Source organism: Oncorhynchus gorbuscha, linkage group LG12, assembly GCF_021184085.1.
Source record: "Oncorhynchus gorbuscha isolate QuinsamMale2020 ecotype Even-year linkage group LG12, OgorEven_v1.0, whole genome shotgun sequence".
In the NCBI taxonomy this organism is placed as follows: domain Eukaryota; kingdom Metazoa; phylum Chordata; class Actinopteri; order Salmoniformes; family Salmonidae; genus Oncorhynchus; species Oncorhynchus gorbuscha.
Window position 1 is genome coordinate 60085448 of NC_060184.1, and position 26690 is coordinate 60112137.

At 41.6% G+C, this 26690-nt stretch overlaps 1 protein-coding gene across 1 annotated transcript in view; it reads left to right on the plus strand.

Annotated features, from left to right (window-relative positions):
- The window catches only part of LOC123991186 (dihydropyrimidine dehydrogenase [NADP(+)]-like), a 237911-nt gene that overhangs the window by 97373 nt on the left and 113848 nt on the right, over window positions 1–26690 (plus strand). The window contains exons 9-12 of the mRNA XM_046292500.1: window positions 9708–9815; window positions 12840–13009; window positions 14733–14943; window positions 25858–26042. Coding sequence (XP_046148456.1) covers window positions 9708–9815; window positions 12840–13009; window positions 14733–14943; window positions 25858–26042 — 674 coding nt within the window. The remainder of the gene's footprint in view (window positions 1–9707; window positions 9816–12839; window positions 13010–14732; window positions 14944–25857; window positions 26043–26690) is intronic.

The window sequence follows — 26690 nt, forward strand, 5'->3', positions numbered from 1 at the left end:
AGCAATTGGAGGCCACGGAAGGAGAGTTGTGTGGCATTGAAGCTTGCCTGGAGGGTTGTTAACAGTGTCCAAAGAAGGGCCAGAAGTATACAGAATGGTGTCGTCTGCGTAGAGGTGGATCAGAGACTCACCAGCAGCAAGAGTGACATCATTGATGTATACAGAGAAGAGAGTCGGTCCAAGAATTGAACCCTGTGGCACCCCCATAGAGACTGCCAGAGGTCTGGACAGCAGACCCTCCGATTTGACACACTGAACCCTATCAGATAAGTAGTTGGTGAACCAGGCGAGGCAATCATTTGAGAAACCAAGGCTGTCGAGTCTGCCGATGAGGATGTGGTGATTAACAGAGTCGAAAGCCTTGGCCAGATCAATGAATACGGCTGCACTGTAATGTTTCTTATCGATGGCGGTTAAGATATCATTTAGGACCTTGAGCGTGGCTGAGGTGCACCCATGACCAGCTCTGAAACCAGATTGCATAGCAGAGAAGGTATGGTGAGATTTGAAATGGTCGGTAATCTGTAATAAGAATAATAAGAATAGCTTATTTCTGTTTTCCGTCGCAAAAAAAGTCAACCGGGGGGAGAGCCTTTGGTACCACAGCAGTCCATTTCTGTAATAATGTGACACTCAGTGGCCCGTAGGGATCTGGTCATCAAAAGTGCAATATATAAGGAATCGGGTACCATTTGGGATGCATTCTCTGTGAGCTTGCCGCTCTTTCAGAGGTCCTGCTTTAACCCGCTCACAGCATCAGCCTCATTCACTTGTCATTTGTTATTTCTGTGTGCGATACTGTGTCCCAGCATGGTAAACTAACAGCGCCCGCTGTGAGGCCCCCTGGGGCACCACCGAGCATGCCACGTGCCCCCGTCAAATATCTCTACCCAGAGTCCCCCCTGCTGGGTTATCCAAGAGCTCTGATTTGCTGACCCGGAATACTCTTTAGCGATATACCTCACCACTGGCATGGAAGGCTAACCTGATGTCAACCCACACACGCACACAGACACAGTCAAGCCCGCACACACACATAAATGTGCGCACGTTCGCACACACACACTCCCTCGCCAGGGTCCGAGGGCTTTTTACAGTCTGTGCACTCCCTCTTTTACCCACTCATATATCTGCAAATTAAATCCATCGTGACCCATGACCTGTAGAATCAATTGAATATCTGCTACAACCTTTCAAAATAGACGGTTTGGTCTCCTTTTGCTATTTCAGTCTCATTTGCTTGTCAAGTTGTACCTTTAAGAGTCTAGCTGGTCCATTAGTTTATGGAATGTTGAAATAATTGGTGGAGGCTTTACTTTCTTCTGTGGCTGTATGTCAGTTGAGCAGTGTTTGAGAAAGACAGAGATTTAACATGAAATGTTCTCAAACACTTAATACCTCTATGAACCTGTTATCTTTCAGGCTGAGCTTCATTCAAATGCTCCCATTTCTCATTAGAATCAAAGAAGCACTCCGTTACATAGTGATGACTTGCCTTAACTGAAGACTTCTTTTGCCGAAACAAATATATGCCAAAATGAAAAACGCATTAAGGGAGTAATAATATTGTTTTTATTTTTTCTATAGCAGGCAAATAAATGTAGCTGTCTTGTAGCTGTGTGGATCTGGGGAACTCAAACGTTCCTTGAAGCGGTCTGTCTGTTTGTTTGGTTTTACTGAACTAAGACAGAATAAAAAAGACTCCTATAATTCATTGTTTCAAAATGCTCAGTCATTTGATAGTGGACTCCCTAATTACTGCGAGTCGTTTATTTACAACTATTTCGGGATTTTTTTTCTCCTTTTCCTCACAAAGGGATGTAAAGGAATTTCAATTCCCTATGAAAAATTCAAGCGGAAGTGTGTTTGCAATTAATTTCTGTGATTTCATACTAGTCCTTTACAGGCTTTTTAAATGTCATCCTCCGACATGATTGACATGCTAATTTCTCCCTGGCAGGATGCTGAACGGAAGGCAGGTTGAGGGAAAGAGATAAGGGCATTGTTTCTGAGCTATAAGCTTAGGAAGCCAGCTCAAAGGTTCATTTGGTTTAAACAGTGGATTAACCCTTTATCCTCCGCTCTACAATGTGATCTGTGGTGGTGAGGCTCAATTGTCTTGGTTCTCCTTTGATTTCTCTGGTTTTACGGGAAAATTCCATCCCTTCTTTGGTGTTTTTAAAGACAGCAGCTGTTCTGCATATTGCTGAAAGGCTGGAAAGACGGATGAACGGACCGTCCATTGATTGGATTGGCACATCTTGAAAAGAGGGGTGGAAGAAATAAGTTGATGTAAAGAAAAGAACAAGCAGGGAAAGTGATAGAAGTAGTTTTGTATGGTTTAAAGGGGTTCTGATCATTTTTAAAGACAGCGTTTCATTTGAAAACATTGGAAAGTCAATAGCTGATGTTGTTGGACAGTAGACAGGACGATGCCGATTGGGGCTGATTTTCGATCAGGGAGTCAACGTCAAGTTGTCAATGAATTCGCATCAGAAGGAAAACTTGACATAATTAATATAATTTGATTTAATGTATATTTGTATATAGAAACTCCTCTCTTCCACAACAAATGTGTAGCACTACCAATTTATCTTTGGAAATGGTACCCTTTACTGCGTGTGAATTATTATGTCTCACTATGAGTCCAGCATAAGGCTTATCTATGTGAGTACCAATGGCTACCATAAGGTGTGACGGAAGCGTCCATATTCTCTCTCTGGATGTGTCCCTTTCTCCCAGTGACAAGGTTAATGGATCCCAGTACAGAGGGCAGTTATGGCTTCAGAGGTCTTGATTTATGTTAAATCTTAATGTACTTAGTGTGCCGCTGCATTATTTAACAATCTGTCCTTGGTGCTTGATCATCATAAGGGTGAACGAGGTCAGGGAGTGAATGTGCACTCCCTTCCTCCTCCTCCTCCTTCTCCCCCTTGTCCCTTCCTTTTTTGTATTTTTCCTTCTCTCCATCTCCCTCTCTCTCTCTCTATCTCTCTCTCACTTTCTGTCTCTCGCTCTCTTTCTCCTTCTGTGTCCCCCTCTCTCTCTGTCCCTCTCTTTCTCTAGTCGGATGGCAACTGATAAGGTTTGATTCATGAGAGGAGGGCCCGGCAGCAAATGAAAACATCTGCAACAGAGGATGTATTCTATATCATATTATATTCTTAATATGAAAAAGGGGTAGGGTTCACTCCACTGTACATGGATGGCCTGCCGAGGGAGTGAGAGAGGAAGAGAGAGACCGTTAGAGGAGAAGGGAAATTAGATGAAATACGTGGCAAATGGAGCCACATGACTTACAATCCACTTTGTCATGATCGTCTACTGCAAGGGCTTTTTGTTCACATGCTTTGATTTGGTATTGAATACTAACGATGTCTATACAGTGCATTCGAAAAGTATTCAGATCATCAATCTATACACAAACCCCATAATGACGAAGTGAAAACAGGTTTTTAGAAATTTTAACAAAACCCATAATGACGAAGTGAAAACAGGTTTTTAGAAATTTTAATAAATGTATAAAAAATATCGTTACTTATTTAGATACAGTACGTTGTCAAACCCTTGAGCTGTTTTTACAAATTAGAGTCCACCTGTGGTAAATTCAATTGATTGGACATGATTTGGAAATGCACACACTTGTCTATATAACATCTCACAGTTGACAGTGGATGTCAAAGCAAAACCCAAGCCATGAGGTCGAAGGAATTGTCCGTAGAGCGGCATGGACTGGGAGATTAGTCAGGATCGAGGGAAAGATGAACGTAGCAATGTACAGAGAGATCCTTGATGAAAGCCTGCTCCAGAACACTCAGGACCTCAGACTGGGACGAAGGTTCACCTTCCAACTGGACAACGACCCTAAGCAGACAGCCAAGACAATGCGTGGCTTCGGGACAAGTCTGAATTTCTATTGAGTGGCCCAGCCAGAGCCCGGACTTGAAGCCGATTGAACATCTCTGGATAGACCTAAAAATAGCTGTGCAGCGACTGATCCCCATCCAACCTGATGGAGCTTGAGAGGATCTGCAGAGAAGAATGGGAGAAACTCCCCAAATACAGGTGTGCCCAAGAAGACTGTAATCGCTACCAAAGGTGCTTCAACAAAGTACTGAGTTAAGGTCTGAATGCTATTGTAATTTTTTTATTTTTAATGCATTTGCTAACATTTCTACAAACCTGTTTTTGATTTGTCATTATGGGGTATTGTGTATAGATTGCTGAGAATTATGATTATTTGTAAATACATTTTAGAATGCGGCTGTTAAGTATTGGAAAACGTCAAGGGGTCTGAATACTTACAAAAAGGACTGTATAGTCAGGTATAGTAACACTGCTTTGAGGGGTTTGGAGAGGGTCAGTGTAAACCCAGATGAATAGGTTTAACCTCTCTGGGATATTTGGGACAGTAGCGTCCCATCCCGCCAACAGCCAGTGAAAGTACAGGGCGCCAAATTCAAAACAACAAAAATCCAAATTAAAATTCCTCAAGCATACAAGTATTTTACACCATTTTAAAGATAACATTCTCATTAATCCAGCCACAGTGTCTGATTTCAAAAAGGCTTTACAGCGAAAGCACCACAAACAATTGTTAGGTCACCACCAAGTCACAGAAAACCCAGCCATTTTTCCAGCCAAAGAGAGGAGGCCCAAAAAGCAGAAATATAGATCAAATAATCACTAACCTTTGATGATCTTCATCAGATGACACTCACAGGATTTCATGTTACACAATACATGTATGTTTTATTTGATAAAGTGCATATTTATATCCAAAAATCATATTTTATGTTCAATAGTTCCAAAACATGCAGTGATTTTGCAGAGAAACCACATCAATTTACAGAAATACTCAGAATAAACATTGTTAAAAGATACAACTATTACAGATGGAACTTTAGATAAACTTCTCCTTAAGTTAAGCCTACGGGTTCCCCTACAGGAACTACAGCTGAAATGGTGGTGCAGGGAAATATTTAACCTCCACACATTAAAAAGTCCAATACCTCAAATGAAAGATAAACACCTTGTTCATCTACCCAGCGTGTCAGATTTTTAAAATGTTTTACTGCGAAAACACAGCATATATTTATGTTAGACCACCACCAAAACAAAGAGAATACGTAGCCATTTTGTACCACAAAAGATAAAAAGACAAAAGCACAATTAAAAAAAATCATTCACTAACCTCTTGAAATCTTCATCAGATGACAGTCATATGACATGTTACACAGTACATTTATGTTTTGTTCGATAATATGCATTTTATATCCATAAATCTCTGTTTACATTGACGCCATGTTCAGAAAATTCTCCAAAATGTCCGGAGGAATTATAGAAAGCTACGCCAGATAACAGAAATACTCATCATAAACTTTGACTAAAGATACATGTTCTACATATAATTAAAAAGATACACTGGTTCTTAATGCAACTGCTGTGTCACATTTTTTTTTTTATGTTACGGAAAAAGCCTAACATTGCAATAATCTGAGACAGCGCTCAGACGTAACAATATTTCTCCGCTATGTTGGAGTCAACAGAAATACAAAATTACAACATAAATATTCCCTTACCTTTGATGGTCTTCGATCAGAATGTAGTGCAAGGAGTCCTACTTCAACAATAAATCATTTGTTTTCATAATGTTCAATTCTAGTGTCATGTAGCAGCATCTGCTACCACTTTCAGCTCAAATGCCCCAAAAATTACTTCTGGTCCAGGATAATTTTGAATCAAAACTTCCAAATGACATATTACAGGTCGACGAAACTGGTAAAACTAAGTGCAGAATCAATCTTCAGGATGTTATAAATGTACAAAACGAATAGCATGCCAACTGGGCAATCCTAGTTCATCTCGGGCTGATTGGAACAGACGAAGCACTCCAAACGCATACCCGCCTTCAAGTACATGAATCTTTTGTGACACTGTCACACTTTCCTTCCCATTAGGTCAAAGTTCACAGCAAATGCTCCATTACACTTTCTACTGAATGAGGACATCTAGTGGAAGACATAGGAAGTGTTTCCAGATCCATAACTTGTTGGGAAGGGAGGGGGCTGTTGACGTCAAAGTTGCCCCAACTTTCAGGATTTCAAAACTAGTTTGCAAGATTGCCTGCCCTGTGAGTTCTGTTATACTCGCAGACATAATTCAAACGGTTTTGGAAACTTCAGGGTGTTTTCTATCCAATATTAATTATAATATGCATATATTAGCAATTTAGGACAGATTTTGATGCAGTTCACTATGGGCACGCAATTCATCCAAAGATGAAATACTGCCCCCTATCCTTAACAAGTCAACAATCGTATTTTATGTTCAGTAGTTCCAAAACATGCAGTGATTTTGCAGAGAAGCCACATCAATTTACAGAAATACTCAGAATAAACATTGATAAAAGATACAACTATTGCAGATGGAACTTTAGATAAACTTCTCCTTAATGCAACCACTGTGTCAGAGACCAAACAAGCCAAAAAGATATCCCCGCCATTGTGCAGTCAACATTATAAATATTCACTTAACTTTGAATATCTTTATCAGAATGCACTCCCAGGAATACCAGTTCCACAATAAATGTTTGATTTGTTCGATAAAGTTTATCATTTATGTCCAAATAGCTCCTTTTGTTAGGGAGTTTGGTAAACAAATCCAAACACGGGTGCAAGTCCGTCTGAAAGGTCGGATGAAAAGTCAAAAAATGTATATTACAGGTCGTAGAAACATGTCAAACGAAGTATAGAATCAACCTTTAGGATGTTTTTATCATAAATGTTCAATAATGTTCCAACCGGAGAATTCCTTTGTCTGTAGAAAAGCAATGGAACGCAAGCTAACTTTCACATCACCGCGCGCCACAAGCTCGTGGCAATCTGCCAGACACCTGGCTTAATCCCCTCTCATTCGGCCCCACTTCACAGTAGAAGCATTAAACAAGGTTCTTAAGACTGTTGACATCTAGTGGAAGCCTTAGGAAGTGCAACATGACCAATATCCCACTGTATCTTCGATAGGCTTTGAGTTGAAAACCTACAAAACTCAAATTTCCCACTTCCTCGTTGGATTTTTCTCAGGTTTTCGCCTGCCATATGAGTTCTGTTATACTCACAGACATCATTCAAACAGTTTTAGAAACTTAAGTGTTTTATATCCAAATATACTAATTATATGCATATTCTAGCTTTTATGGCTGAGTAGCAGGCAGTTTACTCTGGGCTCCTTATTCATCCAAGCTACTCAAAACTGCCCCCCAGTCACCAAGAAGTTAAAGGTAATGTCCTGTAACGTCATTTTGAAAACTCGTCCCTGTGGTTGTTTAGCTGCATGTAGTGGTTTCAATAATGGTGCTATAGTATTTTGTTTGTATTGATCACAAATGCTATTTTGTTTGTTTGGCACATATACTTTTAATTAATCCAAAGAAGTTTAACTACTTATAGAGATACTGTATGTTTGTTGTATTAGAGCAGTTGCCGGAGTCTAATTTCTTTGGATTACTACTGCTGCCGAATTGGCTGCCCCAAAAGCTTATCCTAGAAATGAGGGACACTACTCACTTGTCTTTCTTAGTGAAATGTGTGCCCATTGTTTCATATACTGTAACCTTGCATTTTTAAACACTGTAAAACTACTCTGCTATGTGTCACAATTTACCCTCCCAGTCACCATTACTCAGCAATTCATATCCATATTTAATGAGCTCTCAGCCGTGATATACAGTAATATCCCCATTAGGAGCCATGCATTTTAACAAGTTGGTTAATATAAATATATACCAACATACTGATATAGTTAATGTTACAATATTGCTCCAAAAAGGTTATTGCTATATTATTTCAGTATGTCACTTTCCAATTCTTCTCAGTGGCTGCATTTACACAAGCAGCCCAATTCTGTTATTTTGACCATTTTTGGACAAAAGAGCTGATCTGATTCGTCAAAAGACCAATTAGTGGGAAAAGATATGTTTAAACGCAGCCAACAAGTCTCAGTTTCTACTATTGTGTTAGATCTGAGCCTCGTTCATATCAATGTGACATGATTGCTTGTGGTAAAATAGAGGCTTTGTCAGGTATTTCTAAGGCATAGATTATTATTGTCCCTGTAAAATATATCACAGTGATAATTGTAGGTCAAGGTTTAGAACTCAGTACTCAACACAATGGAACCAATACAAAACCGTTTCTGTCCAGTGTAGTTTTTCACTGGATTGACATGACAGTAGCGGGGCTTCCAAGTGGTGCAGCGGTCTAAGGCACTGCATCTCACTACAGACACCCTGGTTCAAATCCCAGCTGTGTCACAATTGGCCGTGATTGGGAGTCCCAAAGGGCGGAGCACAATTGGCCCAGCGTTGCCCGGGTTGGCCGGTGTAGGCCGTCATTGTAAATAAGAATTTGTTCTTAACTGACTCTTGATAAAATAAATAAAAAATAGAGAGCTCTGCCTTCCATAGGATTGTAGAAAGTGTCACCAGTAGACACTGGTGACACCACACTTGTAGACACTGGTCTACAAGTGACACCACACTTGTAGACCAGTAGACACTGGTGACACCACACTTGATATTTACTTTACTTAAAATACACATGTATATTCATCACAGTGATTCAGGAGTAACATTAGAACAGAATAATATTCCCCACCAACATTAGACAACTACAGAAAACCCTCAAATTGCGGAAATAAGTAAAGGAAATCAATGATGACAGAATAGTCAGAACAGCAGAAAGATGAGCGGTTGAGTTCAAATCACAGTTGTGGTCATTTTGAAAAGTCCGTGCTAAGTGATTGTAACGTCGTTCTTCGTTTGTAGAAAGAGAGTCGGACCGAAATGCAGCGTGGTGGTTACTCATGACTTTAATGGAAAAAGTGACACATGAAATAACTATACAAAATACAAAAAGAACAAACGGAACGTGAAACCTAATTACAGCCTATCTGGTGAAACTACACAGAGACAGGAACAATCACCCACGAAATATACAGAGAAACCCCGGCTACCTAAATACGGTTCCCAATCAGAGACAACGAGAATCACCTGACTCTGATTGAGAACCGCCTCAGGCAGCCCAGCCTATACAACACCCCTACTCAGCCGCAATCCCAAATACTACAAATCCCAATACGAAAATACAGTATATAAACCCATGTCACACTCTGGCCTGACCAAATATATAACGAAAACACAAAATACAATGACCAAGGCGTGACAGTGATAATGTCAAATGTCAAAAGATTTGTTTGACACAATTTTATCTGAACAGTGTACCACTTACTATAAAACCCCCATATAATTTTAATTCCCATTTTTTCACATGGAAAAAAGAGGCACATGCAAGGTCAGTTGTTCACATGGGAAACCATGTGTTACATTTAGAGTTCATTATGTTGAGGAGAATAACATCTATTCGCCTCGCATGTGGAATTGCAGATTCACGTGAAAAATGTAGACATTTTGTCACATTTATTTCGAATGAAATCATGTTTTCACATGTTGCTTTTACATGCTGTCACATGTTATCACATTAACTTTACATAATATCATATGTGATCACATGAACGTCATGTGTTTTTTCTGTAAGGGCTTTAAACTTTCAGAAATGTACGTCATTCTGTCTGTGCCATTTGTTAATTCGTTGCTAAAATACTTTTCTCAGCTCCGTTGCTTTACTTCTGTGTCGTTTTGTCACCAGGTCTTCCACAGGCTAACAGACATCAAATATTTGAGGAGCTGACGATCGAACAAGGCTTTTACACGTCAAAGGATTTCCTACCTTTGGTCTCCAAAGCCAGCAAAACAGGTGAACACCGCAGCCAATAGAACGAGCATCGGCAGCCGCAACTAAATTGTTTCTTTTTTTAAAGATTTCATTTATACTGAAAAGTATATGTAAATGCATGTTTCCTAAGCTAAAATAAAAGATCCCCACATTTTCCATACACACAAAAAGCTTATTTCTCACAAATGCTGTGAACACATTTGTTGCATTTCTCCTTTACCAAGATAATCCATTCACCTGACAGGTCTGGCATATCAAGAATCTGATTAAACGGCATGATCATTACACAGGTTCACCTTGTGCTGGGGACAACAAAAGACCACTCTAAAATGTGCAGTTTTGTCACAACACAGTGCCACAGATGTCTCAAGTTTTGAGGGGATGTGTAATAGGCATGCTGACTGCAGGAATCTCCACCAGAGTTGTTGCCATAGAATTGAATGTTAATTTCTCTACCATAAGCCATCTCCAACATTGTTTTAGAGAATATGGCAGTACTTCCAACCGATCTCACAACCGCAGGCCATGTGTAACCGCGCTAGCCCAGGAACTCCACATCAGGATTTGTCGTCTGCGGGACCGTCTGAGACCAGCCACCAGCCTCCTCACAAGGGTCTTGACCTGACTGCAGTTTAGCATCGTAACAAACTTCAGTGGGCAAATGCTTACCTTCGATGGCCACTGGCACACTGGATGAATACCAGTTTGAGTTGTACAGAGCAGATAGCAGAGAAGCGTGTATGGCGTTGTGTGGGCGAGCGGTTTGCTGATGTCAACGTTGTGAACAGAGTACCCTATTGTGGCGGTGGGGTTATGGTATGGGCTGGAATAAGCTACGGACAACAAACACAATTGCGATGGCAATTTGAATGCACAGATTTACCATAACAGGATCATGAGGCCCATTGTCGTTCCATTCATCCGCCGCCATCACCTCATGTTTCAGCATGATAATGCACAGCCCCATGTCGCAAGGATACTCACCAGACATGTCACCCATTGAGCATGTTTCGGATGCTCTGGATCGACTTGTACGAAAGTGTGTTCCAGTTCCCGCCAATATTCAGCAACTTCTCACAGCCATTGAAGAGGAGTGGGACAACGTTCCACAGGCCACAATCAACAGCCTGATCAACTCTATGCGAAGGAGATGTGTTGCGCTGCGTGAGGTGGTCACACCAGATACTGACTGGTTTTCTGATCCACGCCCATACCTTTTTTTAACTTATTTTTTTACTCAGTGTCTGATCAACAGATGCATATCTGTATTCCGAATCAATTAATGTATTTCAATTGACTGATTTCCTTTTATGATCTGTAACTCAGTAAAATCCTAATAATTAGTGCATGTTGCATTTTATGGTTTTGTTCAGTGTAGTTTTCCACAATGAAATAAACACTTAGACATACAGTACTAGTCAAACGTTTGGACACACCTACTCATTCAAGGGTTTTTCTTTATTTTTACTATGTTCTACATTATAGAATAATAGTTAAGACATCAAATCTGTGAAGTAAGATGTGTGGAGTAATGTAGTAACCAAAAAAGTATTAAACAAATCAAAATATATTGTAGATGTTAGATCCTTCAAAGTAGCCACTCTTGGCCTTGATGACAGCTTTGCACACTCATTCTCATTCTCTCAACCAGCTTCACCTGAATGCTTTTTAACAGTCTTGAAGTAGTTCCCCCATAGGCTGAGTACTTGTTGGCTGCTTTTCCTTCACCATGCTGTCCAACTTATCCCAAACCATCTCAACTGGGTTGAGGTCGGGTGATTGTGGAGGCCATGTCATCTGATGCAGCACTCCATCACTCTCCTTCTTGGTCAAATAGCCCTTACACAGGTTGAAGGTGTCTTTGGGGTCATTGTCCTGTTGAAAAACAAATGATAGTTCCACTAAGCGCAAACCAGGTGGTATGGCATATCACTGCAGAATGCTGTGGTAGCCATGCTGGTTAAGTGTGCCTTGAATTCTAAATAAATCACTGACAGTGTCAGCAGCAAAGCACCCCTACGCCATCACACCTCCTCCTCCATGCTTCACAGTGGGAACCACACATACGGAGTTCATCCGTTCACCTACTCTGTGTCTCACAAAGACACGGTGGTTAGAACTCAAAATCTCAATTTGGACTCATCAGACCAAAGGACAGATTTCCACTGGTCTAATGTCCATTGCTTGTGTTTCTTGGCCCAAGGAAGTCTCTTCTTTTTATTGGTGTCCTATAGTAGTAGTTTCTTTGCAGCAATTCGGCCATGAAGGCCTGATTCACAGTCTCCTCTGAACAGTTGATGTTGAGATGTGTCTGTTACTTGGACTCTGTGAAGCATTTATTTGGGCTACAATTTCTGAGGCTGGTAACTCTAATGAACTTTCCCACTGCAGCAGAGGTAATTCTGGGTCTTCCTTTCCTGTCGCTGTCCTCATGAGAGGCAGTTTCATCATAGAGCTTGATGGTTTTTCCGACTGCCCTTGAAGAAACTTTCAAAGTTATTTTTCCAGATTGACTGACCTTCATGTCCTCAAGTAATGATGGACGGTCGTTTCCCTTTGCTTATTTGAGCTGTTCTTGCCATAATATGGACTGAGTCTTTTACCAAATAGGGCTATCTTCTGTATACCACCCCTACCTTGTCACAATACAACTGATTGGCTCAAACCCAATAAGATGGAAAGAAATTCCACAAATTAACTTTTAATAAAGCACACCTGTTAATTGAAATGCATTCCAGGTGACTACCTCATGAATCTTGTTGAGAGAATGCCAAGAGTGTGCAAAGCTGTCATCAAGGCAAAGGGTGGCTACTTTGAAGAATCTCAAATATAAAATATGTTTTGATTTGTTTAAACCATTTTTGTTTATTACATAATTCTGTATGTGTTATTTCATAGTTTTGTTGTGTTCACTTTTATTCTACATTGGACATACCTACTATTTCTACAAACTTTTGACTGGCACTGTACCGTATATGTCATTTCAAAATCAACACAGTAAATGATCAGATTGTAACTCCTTTTCTCTTCTCCTCCCGCTTTTAGGAATGTGCAGCTGCAAGTCTTCCCTGCCGGAGCTGCGTGGCACGGTGATTGTTCTGGGTTCAGGAGACACAGCTTTCGACTGTGCCACTTCTTCCCTGCGCTGCGGTGCCAAGCGGGTCTACGTGGTGTTTAGGAAAGGCTTCACCAACATCAGGGCTGTCCCCGAGGAGGTAGAGACAAACCAGAAGAAGAGAGAGAGAGCTAACTGTTACCAGTGTACCAGATGCTTAACTTGTTTCAGAGAGAGAGAGAGAGAAAGACAGACAGAGAGAGAAAGACAGACAGAGAGAGAGAGAGAGAGAGAAAGACAGACAGAGAGAGAGAGAGAAAGACAGACAGAGAGAGAGAGAGAGAGAAAGACAGACAGAGAGAGAGAGAGAGAAAGACAGACAGAGAGAGAGAAAGACAGACAGAGAGAGAGAGAGAAAGACAGACAGAGAGAGAGAGAAAGACAGACAGAGAGAGAGAGAGAGAAAGACAGACAGAGAGAGAGAAAGACAGACAGAGAGAGAGAGAGACAGACAGAGACAGAGAGAGAGAGAGAGAAAGGCAGACGGAGAGAGAGAGAGAGACTGAGGGAGAAAGATAGACAGAGATAGTGTTAGGGAGAAGGCTAGTGAAGAGGAGAGAGGACGCTGTCTTTATTAAGCTGTCTGTGTGAGTGTCCTCTCCTTGGCCCTGCTGACATGTTTTTTAAGCCACTTTTTTCTGGTTTATTACAAAGGCCTGTCTTAGGTTCTGGAGGGCGATAACTGTCAAAAGCTCTCCGCCTGCACACACACACTGCCGTGAGCCCCAGACGGACTCACTGAGATCTGTCCCTTTCTAGTAGCGCTGCCACAAAGGAGAGAGGAAGGATATCATAGGCAGTGCTGTTGCTATTTTCACTGTTCCTTCAAAAGATATCCCTGCATTTGAAGCATGACATTGACTCGTAATACTCCCTTCAGTCTTGATTCTTATCAACTTTTGATGTGTTAGACCAACAGTAAAAGTAGCACTTGGAGTTAAGATGCATTCTTCAACTGCCGTATATTAGTTATGATTGTGAGTGTGATGAAAAGTTCAAGGTGTCTTTCTGTCAATGCTATTCTAGTTGAGAGTTGAGCCTGACGGCACAGTTCATTCTAGAATCATCGTCCAACGGCACCTTTAGTCATGCGTCGTGTCAGAGCACACCTCTTGCTGCCATAGTAACGCCAAAAATAACCCTAACGAAATGAGAAAAGTAAGGTGATTATCAACAGCTGTTTGCTTTTCCCCGCAGAAGCAGACAGTTAAGCTGCTAGCATCGCCTCACACTAATTAAGTTTGTTTATAAGGTATATTAAGTTTAGGCCTCTTGTAGGCGTCAGTAACCTTCACATCACATTGAAAAAAGTTCAATATTGTGTGAAGCATGAGCATTGATGTCAACTGAGACAATTTCAGAAAACAGAGAGAAAGGGGGAGCTATTATAGAAGCAACCCACCCCCTTCCCTTTTGTGCACATCTCAGGACTGGAAACGTAATTTCAATGACTTTGTTGTAGATGGGGCCTTTTTTCATTAATCCGTATGAAATTGAAGGTCTTTGAACAAAGCAGGAAAACTTCCTAGTGTCTTCTATTGTGTGCCGTTGTAATGTGTGAGACTACAAAATATATTTTCCAGTCCTGACAAACACAAACGAAGGGAATAAAAAAGTTGTACCTTGGGCTTGATAATTAGACATATTTTTGTCCAGTTTTAGATTAAAATGACTTTGCATTTGACGAGAAATATTGTGACAAAAGAATTAGAATCTTTGATACTTAAAATAATTAAACACAATTCAAGCCACAATTTAAAGATGTAACCTGTCGATGACCCATCACCATTGACCCCTGAGCTCTATATTTCTCCTACCTATAGATGGAGCTGGCCATGGAAGAGAAGTGTGAGTTCATGCCCTTCCTGTCCCCTCGTGAGGTCATCATGAAGGCGGGTCGCTTGGCGGGAATGGAGTTCTGTCGTACGGAGCTGACAGATGAAGGTGATTGGATGGAGGACGAGGATCAGATCATACGCCTCAAGGCCGATTACATCATCAGTGCCTTCGGATCCATGCTGAGCGACCCCAAAGGTATCAATCAGAGTCAAACTTTATTGAAAGTGCATTGAACATCACAACAATTTGTTGGGACGATTTTTGTATGAATCAAAATCACATTTATTTATATAGCCCTTCTTACATCAGCTGATATATCAAAGTATTGTACAGACACCCAGGCTAAAACAGCAAGCAATGCAGGTGTTGAAGCACGGTGGCTAGGAACAACTCCCTAGAAAGGTCAAAACCTAGGAAGAAACCTAGAGAGGAACCAGGCTATGAGGGGTGGCCAGTCCTCTTCTGGCTGTGCCGGGTGGAGATTATAACAGAACATGGCCAAGATGTTCAAATATTTATAAATAACCAGCATGGTCAAATAATAATAATCACAGTCGTTGTCGGGGGTGCAACAAGTCAGCACCTCAGGAGTAAATGTCAGTTGGCTTTTCATAGCCGATCATCTCTACCGCTCTTGCTGTCTCTAGAGAGTTGAAAACAGCAGGTCTGGGACAGGTAGCACGTCCGGTGAACATGTCAGGGTTCCATAGCCGCAGGCAGAACAGTTGAAACTGGAGCAGCAGCACGGCCAGGTGGACTGGGGACAGTAAGGAGTCATCATGCCAGGTAGTCCTGAGGCATGGTCCTAGGGCTCATGTCCTCAGAGAGAAAGAAAGAAAGAGAGAATTAGAGAGAGCATACTTAAATTAACACAGGACACCGGATAAGACGGGAGAAATACTCCACATATAACAGACTGACCCTAGCCCCTCGACTCATAAACTACTGCAGCATAAATACTGGAGGCTGAGACAGGAGGGGTCAGGAGACACTGTGGCCCCATCTGATGATAACCCTGGACAGGGCCAAACAGGCAGGATATAACCCCACCCACTTTGCCAAAGCACAGCCCCCACACCACTAGAGGGATATCTTCAACCACCAACTTACCATCCTGAGACAAGGCCGAGTATAGCCCACAAAGATCTCCACCACGGCACAACCCAAGGGGGGGGCGCCAATAGTCTTGCTATTGATACACAATAATAATACCTTTACTCTGAATGGAACCCGAGTTTTGCCATATGAGTAGACTCTTTGACAGCACAGTCCACTGTTATGGTTTTTTATCAACTTTTACAAATATCCTCAAATGAAGAGTTTGTTGAATGTTGTCTACATTATTGCTTTAAAAACAGCGTAAGGATGTTATCCTTGAGCTGCATTAAACAGAGTCAGACAGACAGAAAGCCTGGCAAACAAACACAAACCATTATGTTGATGGTACACCTGGATCTCCCCTTTCTCCTGGAGATTTCTCATTATACGAGCGACGACACTGGTCCCGTATGGATAGGACTGTCTAACTTATCATTGTTTAGCACATTTGGAGTAGGACTTAAGACGACACTCATCACATTGTTTTCCTCATCATCATCTAAACACTATGTCTTGTGTTGAGGCTCTAATTTAGATGAGTGCCGGTGATGAGAACTCAATGTACTTGGGTTTTGAGGGTCTTGTGTGTGTGTGTGCGTGTGCATGCCTGTGCATGTTAGCGTGCCTGTGTGTCTGCCTGTATGTGTTTACAGAACCTTGTCAGGGGGTTGGAACATAATTACAAATAATGTGTAGACTGAAAATTGACCGCCAAAACAGATATAATATTTTACAAAATCATAATTTCAAACCTAACTTATATTTGATTTTGATCACGTGTCTCTCTATTATTGGGAATACTTGGGAACAGATTTTTAAAAATTACATCACTTGATGCTGATTTCTTGGTGTTGTTACTGTCTTTAATGTCCAACTACATATATACAGTACCAGTCAAAGGTTTGGACACACCTACTCATTCAAGGGTTTTCATTATTTTTAATATTTTCTACATTATAGAATAATAGTGAAGACATCACAACTATGAAATAACATATATGGAATCATGTATTAACGAAAAAAGTGTTAAACAAATCAAAGTATATTTTAGAAGTTAGATTCTTCAAAGTAGCCACTCTTGGCCTTGATGACAGCTTTGCACACTGTTGGCATTCTCTCAACCAGCTTCACCTGGAATGCCTTTCTAACAGTCTTGTTCCCACATATGCTGGGCACTTGTTGGCTGTGTCGTGTCTTTGGCTATGCCGGATTAAGTGAAATGACATGCTATTCTATAAAATAATTTCTCCGTAATTAATATTACCTGATTGAGCTGATCATGTAAATGTAATTAACTAGAGAGTCGGGGCACCACAAAATAATATTTATAGAGCTGTTATCTTCCGAGTAAACTCTTAAAGTCAATATTAATCGTCACCTTAATTCAGTCTCATCTGAAAGTTGTACATTCTTGGTTATCTTCACAAACCCTGGCTAACAAGTTGAATCAGCAATGCAAAATTGGGTTTAATTATTTATTTACTAAATACCTAACTAATCACACAGAATTACACATACACGTAATTAATCATAACTTGATTACAAATTACGTCATAAAGGAAAAAGTCCCTCGTGGAACAGACATGACGGCTTGTTACACAAAAGAAAGGGGTTGGGTTTGAGTGAAAGAGCGGGAAGACTGCGTAACAAAGGAAGAAGCTGTTCTTAAATATAGTATCTTATGCATTCTAAATTACCGCCCATTTGGAAAAGGAAAATGCAATAAATATTTACTCTGAGCTGCACTTCAGTAGGTTGGTGGTAGATGGAAGGCCGTGTTGCCAAACCAAGTCCTTTGTCCTTTGAAGAATGTCTCTGGTGGTCAATTGAATACGTTATCGTAACGTCGTTGTGTGATAGACGGGATACTCTGTCTGTTCCTTCTTAACCCTCGTTTGCAGCTGCTGTTGCTAACTCAACGGCTAGGAGGTATCACTTCTGTAGTGAATAAGAGTTCAAAGTTCATACCATTCGCCACCAAAGCTCACGCTGATGTTGGCTTCGTTCTGTAGTTATTATCTGAACCATTCTGACATCAGACAGTCGTCCTCACATCCTCGGAACAGGAGGTTATATTGTCATCATATATTGTCATATAGTGGAGTGAGAAGGGTGTGTCTGAAAAGTTTTATAACCCATGACTCTTCACAGGGGCGGGCCACTGATTGAGCAGAGCCCTAACCTTACGAAAACCCAAATCTCACATTTTAGAAGCTAAAATCACATTTCATCCCATCACGAATAATTTCATATTCAAACATTTAAATTGAACAACAATTCCATGTGAATCCGATAACTGATGTGTAGACTTTCCACTGTAGATTTTGTCATCTTATCACTGATGAGAATGTCTCAGATGACAACCGAACTGACATCATATTCATTAAGTACCACCGCATATGTTCAATTGGTCGGATTACCAGAATATAGTTAATTTCCCCCACCTTCTGATGTTCCCAGAATCTCTATGTTAGCCAAGGGGTTTGCAAATGTAACATCAGTAGGGTCGAGAGAGGAAAAAGGGGGAAGAGGTATTCATGACTGTCATAAACCTATCCCCAGGCCAACGTCATGACAGCTGCTTTTCCTTCACTCTGCCGTCCAACTTACCCCAAACCATCTCAACTGGGTTGAGGTCGGGTGATTGTGGAGGCCATGTCATCTGATGCAGCACTCCATCACTCTTCTTCTTGGTCAAATAGCCCTTACACAGCCTGGAGGTGTCTTTGGGGTCATTGTCCTGTTGAAAAACAAATGATAGTTCCACTAAGCGCAAACCAGATTGGATGGCATATCACTGCAGGATGCTGTGGTAGCCATGCTGTTAATTGTGCCTTGACATCTAAATAAATCCCAGACAGTGTCACCGGCAAAGCACCATCACACCTCCCCTCCTCCTCCAAGCTTCACGGTGGGACCCACACATGTGGAGATCATCCGTTCACCTACTCTGCGTCTCACAAAGACACAGCTGTTTGAACCAAAAATTCTTGGCCCAAGTAAGTCTCTTCTTATTGGTGTACTTTAGTCATGTTTTTTGTTGTTGCAGCAATTTGACTATGAAGGCCTGATTCATGCAGTCTCCTCTGAACAGTTGATGCTGAGATGTCTGTTACTTCGACTCTGTGAATCATTTATTTGGCCTGCAATCTGAGGTGCAGTTCACTCTAATGAGCTTATCCTCTGCAGCGGAGGTAACTCTGGGTCTCCCGTTCCTTTGGCGGTCTTCACGATTGTTTCATCATAGCGCTTGATAGTTTTTGCGACTGCTCTTGAAGAAACGTTCGAAGTTCTTGAAATTCTCCGGATTGACTGACCTTCATGTCTTAAGGCAATGGACTGTCGTTTCTCTTTGCTTATTTGAGCTGGACTTGGTCTTTTACCAAATAAGGCTATCTTTGTATACCACCCCTACCTTGTCACAACAAGTGACTTGTCTCAAACAAATGAAGAAGGAAAGAAATTCCACAAATTCACTTTTAACGAAGCACACCTGTTAATTGAAATGCATTCCAGGTGACTACCTCATCGGGGTGGCAGGGTAGCCTAGTGGTTAGAGCGTTGGACTAGTAACCGGAAGGTTGCAAGTACAAAAGCCCGAGCTGACAAGGTACAAATCTGTCGTTCTGCCCCTGAACAGGCAGTTAACCCACTGTTCCTAGGCCGTCATTACAAATAAGAATTTGTTCTTAACTGACTTGCCTAGTTAAATAAAGGTAAAATAAAAAAGCTAGGTGAGAGAATGCCAAGAGTGTGCAAATCTCTCATAAATGATGGCTACTGTGAAGAATCTCAAAAATAAAATATACGTTGATATGTTTAACACTTTTTTGGTTACCATATGATTGAGCTTTTTCATAGTTTTGATGTCTATTATTCTACAATATAGAAAATATAAAAAATAAAGAAAAACCCTGGAATGAGAAGGTGTGTCCAAATGTTTGACTGTGTATAATAATATATTATCATAATAACATAATAATATGTATATATATATATAATAATTATTATTATTTTTTTTAATTGCTCAGAAAACATGTGGGGGCCAAACCTGGAGGGCACCAGTAGGGGAGCCCTCGTCTAGGATGATAAACCCACTTTAAAACCCACCCAAGCCAACGCCTGTCTTTTTGTATGACACTGTCGCCAGGGCAGGTAATTAGATTGCGTTGAGAAAAGGCCATACCTGCTATGATTTTCAATTAGGCTGCTATTGAATAAACAGAGGTGGGTATCACAGCAGGGCCACAAACGCCACACACTGTCCAGAGTCACCCAACAATGACATGAAATCACTGTAATGAGTTTTAAGCTCAGACGACCTCCCGGTGACACACACACACACACACACACACACACACACACACACACACACACACACACACACACACACACACACACACACACACACACACACACACACACACACACACACACACACACACACACACACACACACACACACACACACACACACACACACACACACACACACACACACACACACACAGTGTTCGGCGATAGAGCGACAGAGCTTTACAACTGGTTACCCAGCTAGCGCTGCCATTAGCCAACCTTGCCATGCAGCACAGATGCACAAATACATAGTTGGGGCTACCTAAGCAGGCAGAAACTGAAGATGTTTTACACGCATTCATAATCGGTCGTGATGGTGAAATACACATCTACTCAACCAAGTAATTAAGATAAAGAGAGAGTGTGAGAGACTCGGTGTAGACCGAGTTCCGCTGACGTTCTTGCCTGACTGTGTCTATCTGACTGTGTCTTATTGATTTTATAGATGGGGTAAAGGCTTGATTGACTGATTGTTATCGTAATCTGCTCCACTGATTCGGTCTACCCACTTCCACCTCTTCACAGCTCAAATGGATTTTGTTATCCATTTTGTTACTCTTTTTGCGTGTCCAAAGCCACTCTATTCCTTTCATAGTGCACTACTTTTGACCAGGGTCCATCAAGCGCTGGTGAAAAGGAGTGCACAGTAAAGGATGGCATTTGGGACACGGAGTATCTCTCTTCCTCCCCCCTGGTACTATGGTTGACCTGTTGCTAAAGAAACATCCTTAGAACCTGCTCCACATCCCCGAAGGTGTCATCGAGTGCTAAGGAGGGTATTGTTATGATTAGCAATTAATCACCAAGGTTAATTAAAACATGAGGAATTACTGATAAGAGCCTGAATTAAATGGGGTGCGTGACTCCGAGCAAACTAGTTTAATTTGATAGGATGATATTTCTGCCAAACCTGATTGCCTGCATATTTAGGAAGGAATTGATCCGTGCCTTGGCATGAGAGTGTGTGTGTTTGTTTGTGTGTGTATGTGTGTCAAGCGTGCTTGCAAGCGTCTGTGTGTTTTGAGTGTGTGATTTCATCATACAGAAACAACAAAATGCTGAGAAAAGAATCCCCAGAGTAGTACAGTCAGAATGATCCTTATTCTTGAACTATGAATCACTTATCCACTTAAGTATGTTGTCAGACCCACAGAGGATGTTCCGCTTGGCAGTGAACACAGCTGTAGGATGAGTTAGCAGTTAAAACCTGGCCTGTATAGTCTGGTGGGCTGGACCCAGTGTGCGTCGCAAATGGCACCATATTCCCTATGTAGTCAACTGCTTTTGACCAGAGCCCTATGGGTCCAGGTCAAAAGTAGCGCACTTTAAAGGGAATAGGGTGTAATTTGGGAAGCAGACTCAGTTCGGGGAGGGAGGGAGGCAGCCATTATTGCACCCATGCCTCCTTCCTGCTTTGGTCTCCTTCCTGCTGAGTTTCATGGAGGGTGGGTGGGGAACTGGAGACATGATGCACCCACCTCCTCTGTGTTAGCTAAGCATCTCTTTCCCTTTACGCTGTACTGTCACAAAAAGTGTGTGTGTGTTTCTGTGTGTGGGCGTGTGCATAGTTTGCATGCGTGTGCGTTCATGCCAAAGATATATATATACCTTGGATTGCTCATGCTATGTGTTAGCCAGTGAGATGCTTTGAAGCCACTGGTTGGCCATATAAGCACTTCCCCTTTAGTACTTTCTAAAAATTATACTTTATTTGTATGTTTAGCTCATATAATATAGTTTAAATGTATGCATTAATATAATAATAATAATAAATATATGCCATTTAGCAGACGCTTTTAAGGTGTGTGTAATATAATAAACATGGTCAAATCAAAGAAGTAGACATTAATAAATGCATTTCTATCAAATATTTTGTACAATTTTCGGGGAGTGCCAAGATAGAGGCACGGTGGCTTCAAAACACTTCCCCCTGTTTGTGTTGCCAGGTACTATGCATGACAGATGAAGGTGTTGTGTAGGCCCTAGCTACAGCAGTTATAGCTAGCTGTTATTATAAGGGATGTATGTGTTGTATAAGCTCTAGCTACAGCAGTTATAGCTAGCTGTTATTATGAGGGATGCAGGTGTTGTATTGCCTCTAGCTACAGCAGTTATAGCTAGCTGTTATTATGAGGGATGCAGGTGTTGTATTGCCTCTAGCTACAGCAGTTATAGCTAGCTGTTATTATGAGGGATGCAGGTGTTGTATTGGCCCTAGCTACAGCAGTTATAGCTAGCTGTTATTATGAGGGATGCAGGTGTTGTATTGCCTCTAGCTATGTAGCAGTTATAGCTAGCTGTTATTATGAGGGATGCAGGTGTTGTATTGCCTCTAGCTACAGCAGTTATAGCTAGCTGTTATTATGAGGGATGCAGGTGTTGTATTGCCTCTAGCTACAGCAGTTATAGCTAGCTGTTATTATGAGGGATGCAGGTGTTGTATTGCCTCTAGCTACAGCAGTTATAGCTAGCTGTTATTATGAGGGATGCAGGTGTTGTATTGCCTCTAGCTACAGCAGTTATAGCTAGCTGTTATTATGAGGGATGCAGGTGTTGTATTGGCCCTACCTACAGCAGTTATAGCTAGCTGTTATTATGAGGGATGCAGGTGTTGTATTGGCCCTAGCTATAGCAGTTATAGCTAGCTGTTATTATGAGGGATGCAGGTGTTGTATTGGCCCTAGCTACAGCAGTTATAGCTAGCTGTTATTATGAGGGATGCAGGTGTTGTATTGCCTCTAGCTACAGCAGTTATAGCTAGCTGTTATTATGAGGGATTTAAACTCAGCAAAAAAGGAAACGTCCTCTCACTATCAACTGTGTTTATTTTTAGCAAACTTAATATTTATTTGTATGAACATAACAAGATTCAACAACTAAGACATAAACTGAACAAGTTCCACAGACATGTGACTAACAGAAATTGAATAATGTGTCCCTGAACAAAGGGCGGGTCAAAATCAAAAGTAACAATCAGTATCTGGTGTGGCCACCAGCTGCATTTAAGTACTGCAGTTCATCTCCTCATGGACTGCACCAGATTTGCCAGTTTTTGCTGTGAGATGTTACCCCACTCTTCCGCCAAGGCACCTGCAAGTTCCCTGACATTTCTGGGGGGAATGGCTCTAGCCCTCACCCTCCGATCCAACAGGTCCCAGACGTGCTCAATGGGATTGAGATCCGGGCTTTTCGCTGGCCATGGCAGAACACTAACATGACAACAAGCTTAGTTCGATGATGCTGTGACACACCGCCCCAGACTATAACGGACCCTCCACCTCCAAATCGATCTCGCTCCAGAGTACAGGCCTCAGTGTAAAGCTCATTCCTTCGATGATAAACACGAATCCGACCATCACCCCTGGTGAGACAAAACCGCCACTCGTCAGTGAAGAGCACTTTTTGCCAGTCCTGTCTGATCCAGCGACGGTGGGTTTTTGCCCATAGGCGACGTTGTTGCCGGTGATGTCTGATGAGGACATGCCCTACAACAGGCCTACAAGCCCTCAGTCCAGCCTCTCTCAGCCTATTGCGGATAGTCTGAGCACTGATGAAGGGATTGTGCGTTCCTGGTGTAACTCAAGCAGTTGTTGTTGCCATCCTGTACCTGTCCCGCAGGTGTGATGTTCGGATGTTCCGATCCTGTGCAGGTGTTGTTACACGTGGTCTGTTCACGTGTGCATGTTCATTAGTTGTGTATGGTTCATTGAAAAAGCATGGGAAGCAATGTTTAAACCCTTTTCAATGAAGATCTGTGAAGTTATTTGGATTTTTACAAATGATCTTTGAAAGACAAGGTCCTGAAAAAGGGAGGTTTCTTTTTTTTTGCCGGATTTGTGTTGTGTAGGTCTAGCTCTAGCTGTTATAGCATATGCTAATAATGGCTCAGAATGGATGATTAATCATATGGATTATATGGAAATGTATGGTAACACAACATGCCATATTAAATATTCTGCCGAATATACCGATACACATTTTTGTACAGTATAATGAGGTATATGTCTTCTTCTACTAAGTTAATGGGCAAAAGCACAGAATTTCTATTGCAATCATCATCTTGACACCATTTGTTTCCCCAATGTCTTGTAAGTGAGTCTGTTCATCACTATAGCAGGACGATGCTGCTGTGTTTATCCCCCATCACCGTGTGTGATAACAGTCACCGCATCATACATTGTCATGTGTGTGTAACACAGCAGCAAGACGGCCGTGACATGACAGCTGGTGTTCCGCTCTGAGGGGTTTGACACGCCGAACGCATGTCAACTCTCTACACATTCTCCTCTGTCCTCCCCTTATGGAGGAATTCAACTTCAATAGTGCGGTTGCAATAAAACATTGTATTCTTAGTTGTGTGCTGAAAAGCTTTCCCCATTGAATAGACTGGGAAGGTGAAACTTTCCCCCCTCCCTCTAGTAATTCTAATAGAGTGTAATAAATCTTGTCCAACTCGCAGATCTGTATTTAAAAATGTCCCTGCTGATAGATGCAGGCCATCTTCCATGCTGAAAAGCATTTAGTCTGAAAGATGAATTGTATAGGTGAGGTAGAAGAAAATGAGCTTTTTTATAATGTAGATCAGTTTGACAGAGGATCTCTGGGCTAACATTCAGCTAACGGTGGATGAATGCCTCAGGAGATGTTACATTAACCTAGCTGAGAGTGAGGGGAGAGACAGAGAGCGTGAATCCCCCGCTGTCATCGGTCTTGTCACAGACTTCATATTGCTCTCTGTATGGTTTGTAGTCCATCACGGTCGGTCACTCTCACTACAATTTTTTTTTTTTAAATCTCGTTATCTTCCCCTCTCTCGTTCTCTCTTTCTTTCTCCTCTCTCTATCACTTTCTGTCGTCTCTCGCCTCTTTCTCTCCCTTTCTCTCTCTGTCACACACACACACACACACACACACACACACACACACACACACACACACACACACACACACACACACACACACACACACACACACACACACACACACACACACACACACACACACACACACACACACACACACACACACACACACCCCACACCTAGTGGTGGAAAAAGTACCCAATCGACATACTTGAGTAAAAGTAAAGGTCCCTTAATAGAAAATGACTCAAGTACAAGTTGAATGTCACCCAGTAAAATTCTACTTGAGTATAAGTCTTAAAGTATTTGATGTTAAATATACTTAAGTATCAAAAGTAAATTAAACCTATATTCGTATATAGTGTCAAAAGTATAATCATTCCAAATTCCTTATATTAAGCAAACCAGATGCCACCATTCTTGTTTTTTAAATGTATGTATAGCCAGGGGCACACTCCAACACTCAGACATAATTAACAAACAAAGCACGTGTGCTCAGAGGCAATAGGTTTGACCAGGGACGTTCTCTTGACAAGTGTGTGAATTGGACCATTTTCCTGTCCATTCAAAATGTAAGAGTACTTTTGGGTTTCAGGGAAAATGTATGGAGTAAAAATAACATTATTTTCTTTTGGAATGTAGTGAAGTAAAAGCAAAAGTTTTCAAAATTATAAATAGCGAAGTAAAGTACAGATACCCCCCAAAAACGACTTAAGTAGTACTTTCAAGTATTTTTACTTAAGTACTGCCCACACCATCACTAACTGTGGATCCTCTCTCCCCTCTCCTCCAGTGAAAGAGGCCATGGCTCCGGTGCGGTTGAACCGCTGGGGTCTCCCAGAGCTGGACCCAGAGAGCATGCAGAGCAGTGAGTCCTGGGTGTTTGCTGGGGGCGACGTGGCAGGACAGGCAAACACCACCGTGGAGTCAGTCAACGACGGCAAACAGGCATCTTGGCACATGCACAAGTACCTACAGGTGTGTCCCCAGCCCCAGGGCTGTGTTCTACACACACACACACACACACACACACACACACACACACACACACACACACACACACACACACACACACACACACACACACACACACACACACACACACACACACACACACACACACACACACACACACACACACACACACACACACACACACACACACACACATATATATACAGAATGCTACAAGGTTTTCAACATTCACACATATATACAGAATGCTACAAGGTTTTCAACATTCACACATATATACAGAATGCTACAAGGTTTTCAACATTCACACATGAGGGAGGAGGAGAAAGACATATAAAAGGGAAGATGGAGGCTTTAGAGAAAGCTAACGTTTCACTGACGATCAAGTAAACCCTCTCTTTTTGAGAGTGACTGTAAACATTTACACAGTATCAATGTTCAGTACTTCATCTTGCTCGACTTTCATTTGTTTCCTTTTCTATTTCCCAATAACAGCATCCCCGTGTGTAGATTCATGAATGAACCAAGGCAATTACATCACTTCTCAATTAGCAGAATATGTCAATATTGAAATAGTCCCGATACAATATTAGCTCTTTCCGTTGTGGATTAATTCATGTCTTCTGTGGGTTTGAAAAGGAAGTGGAAAGG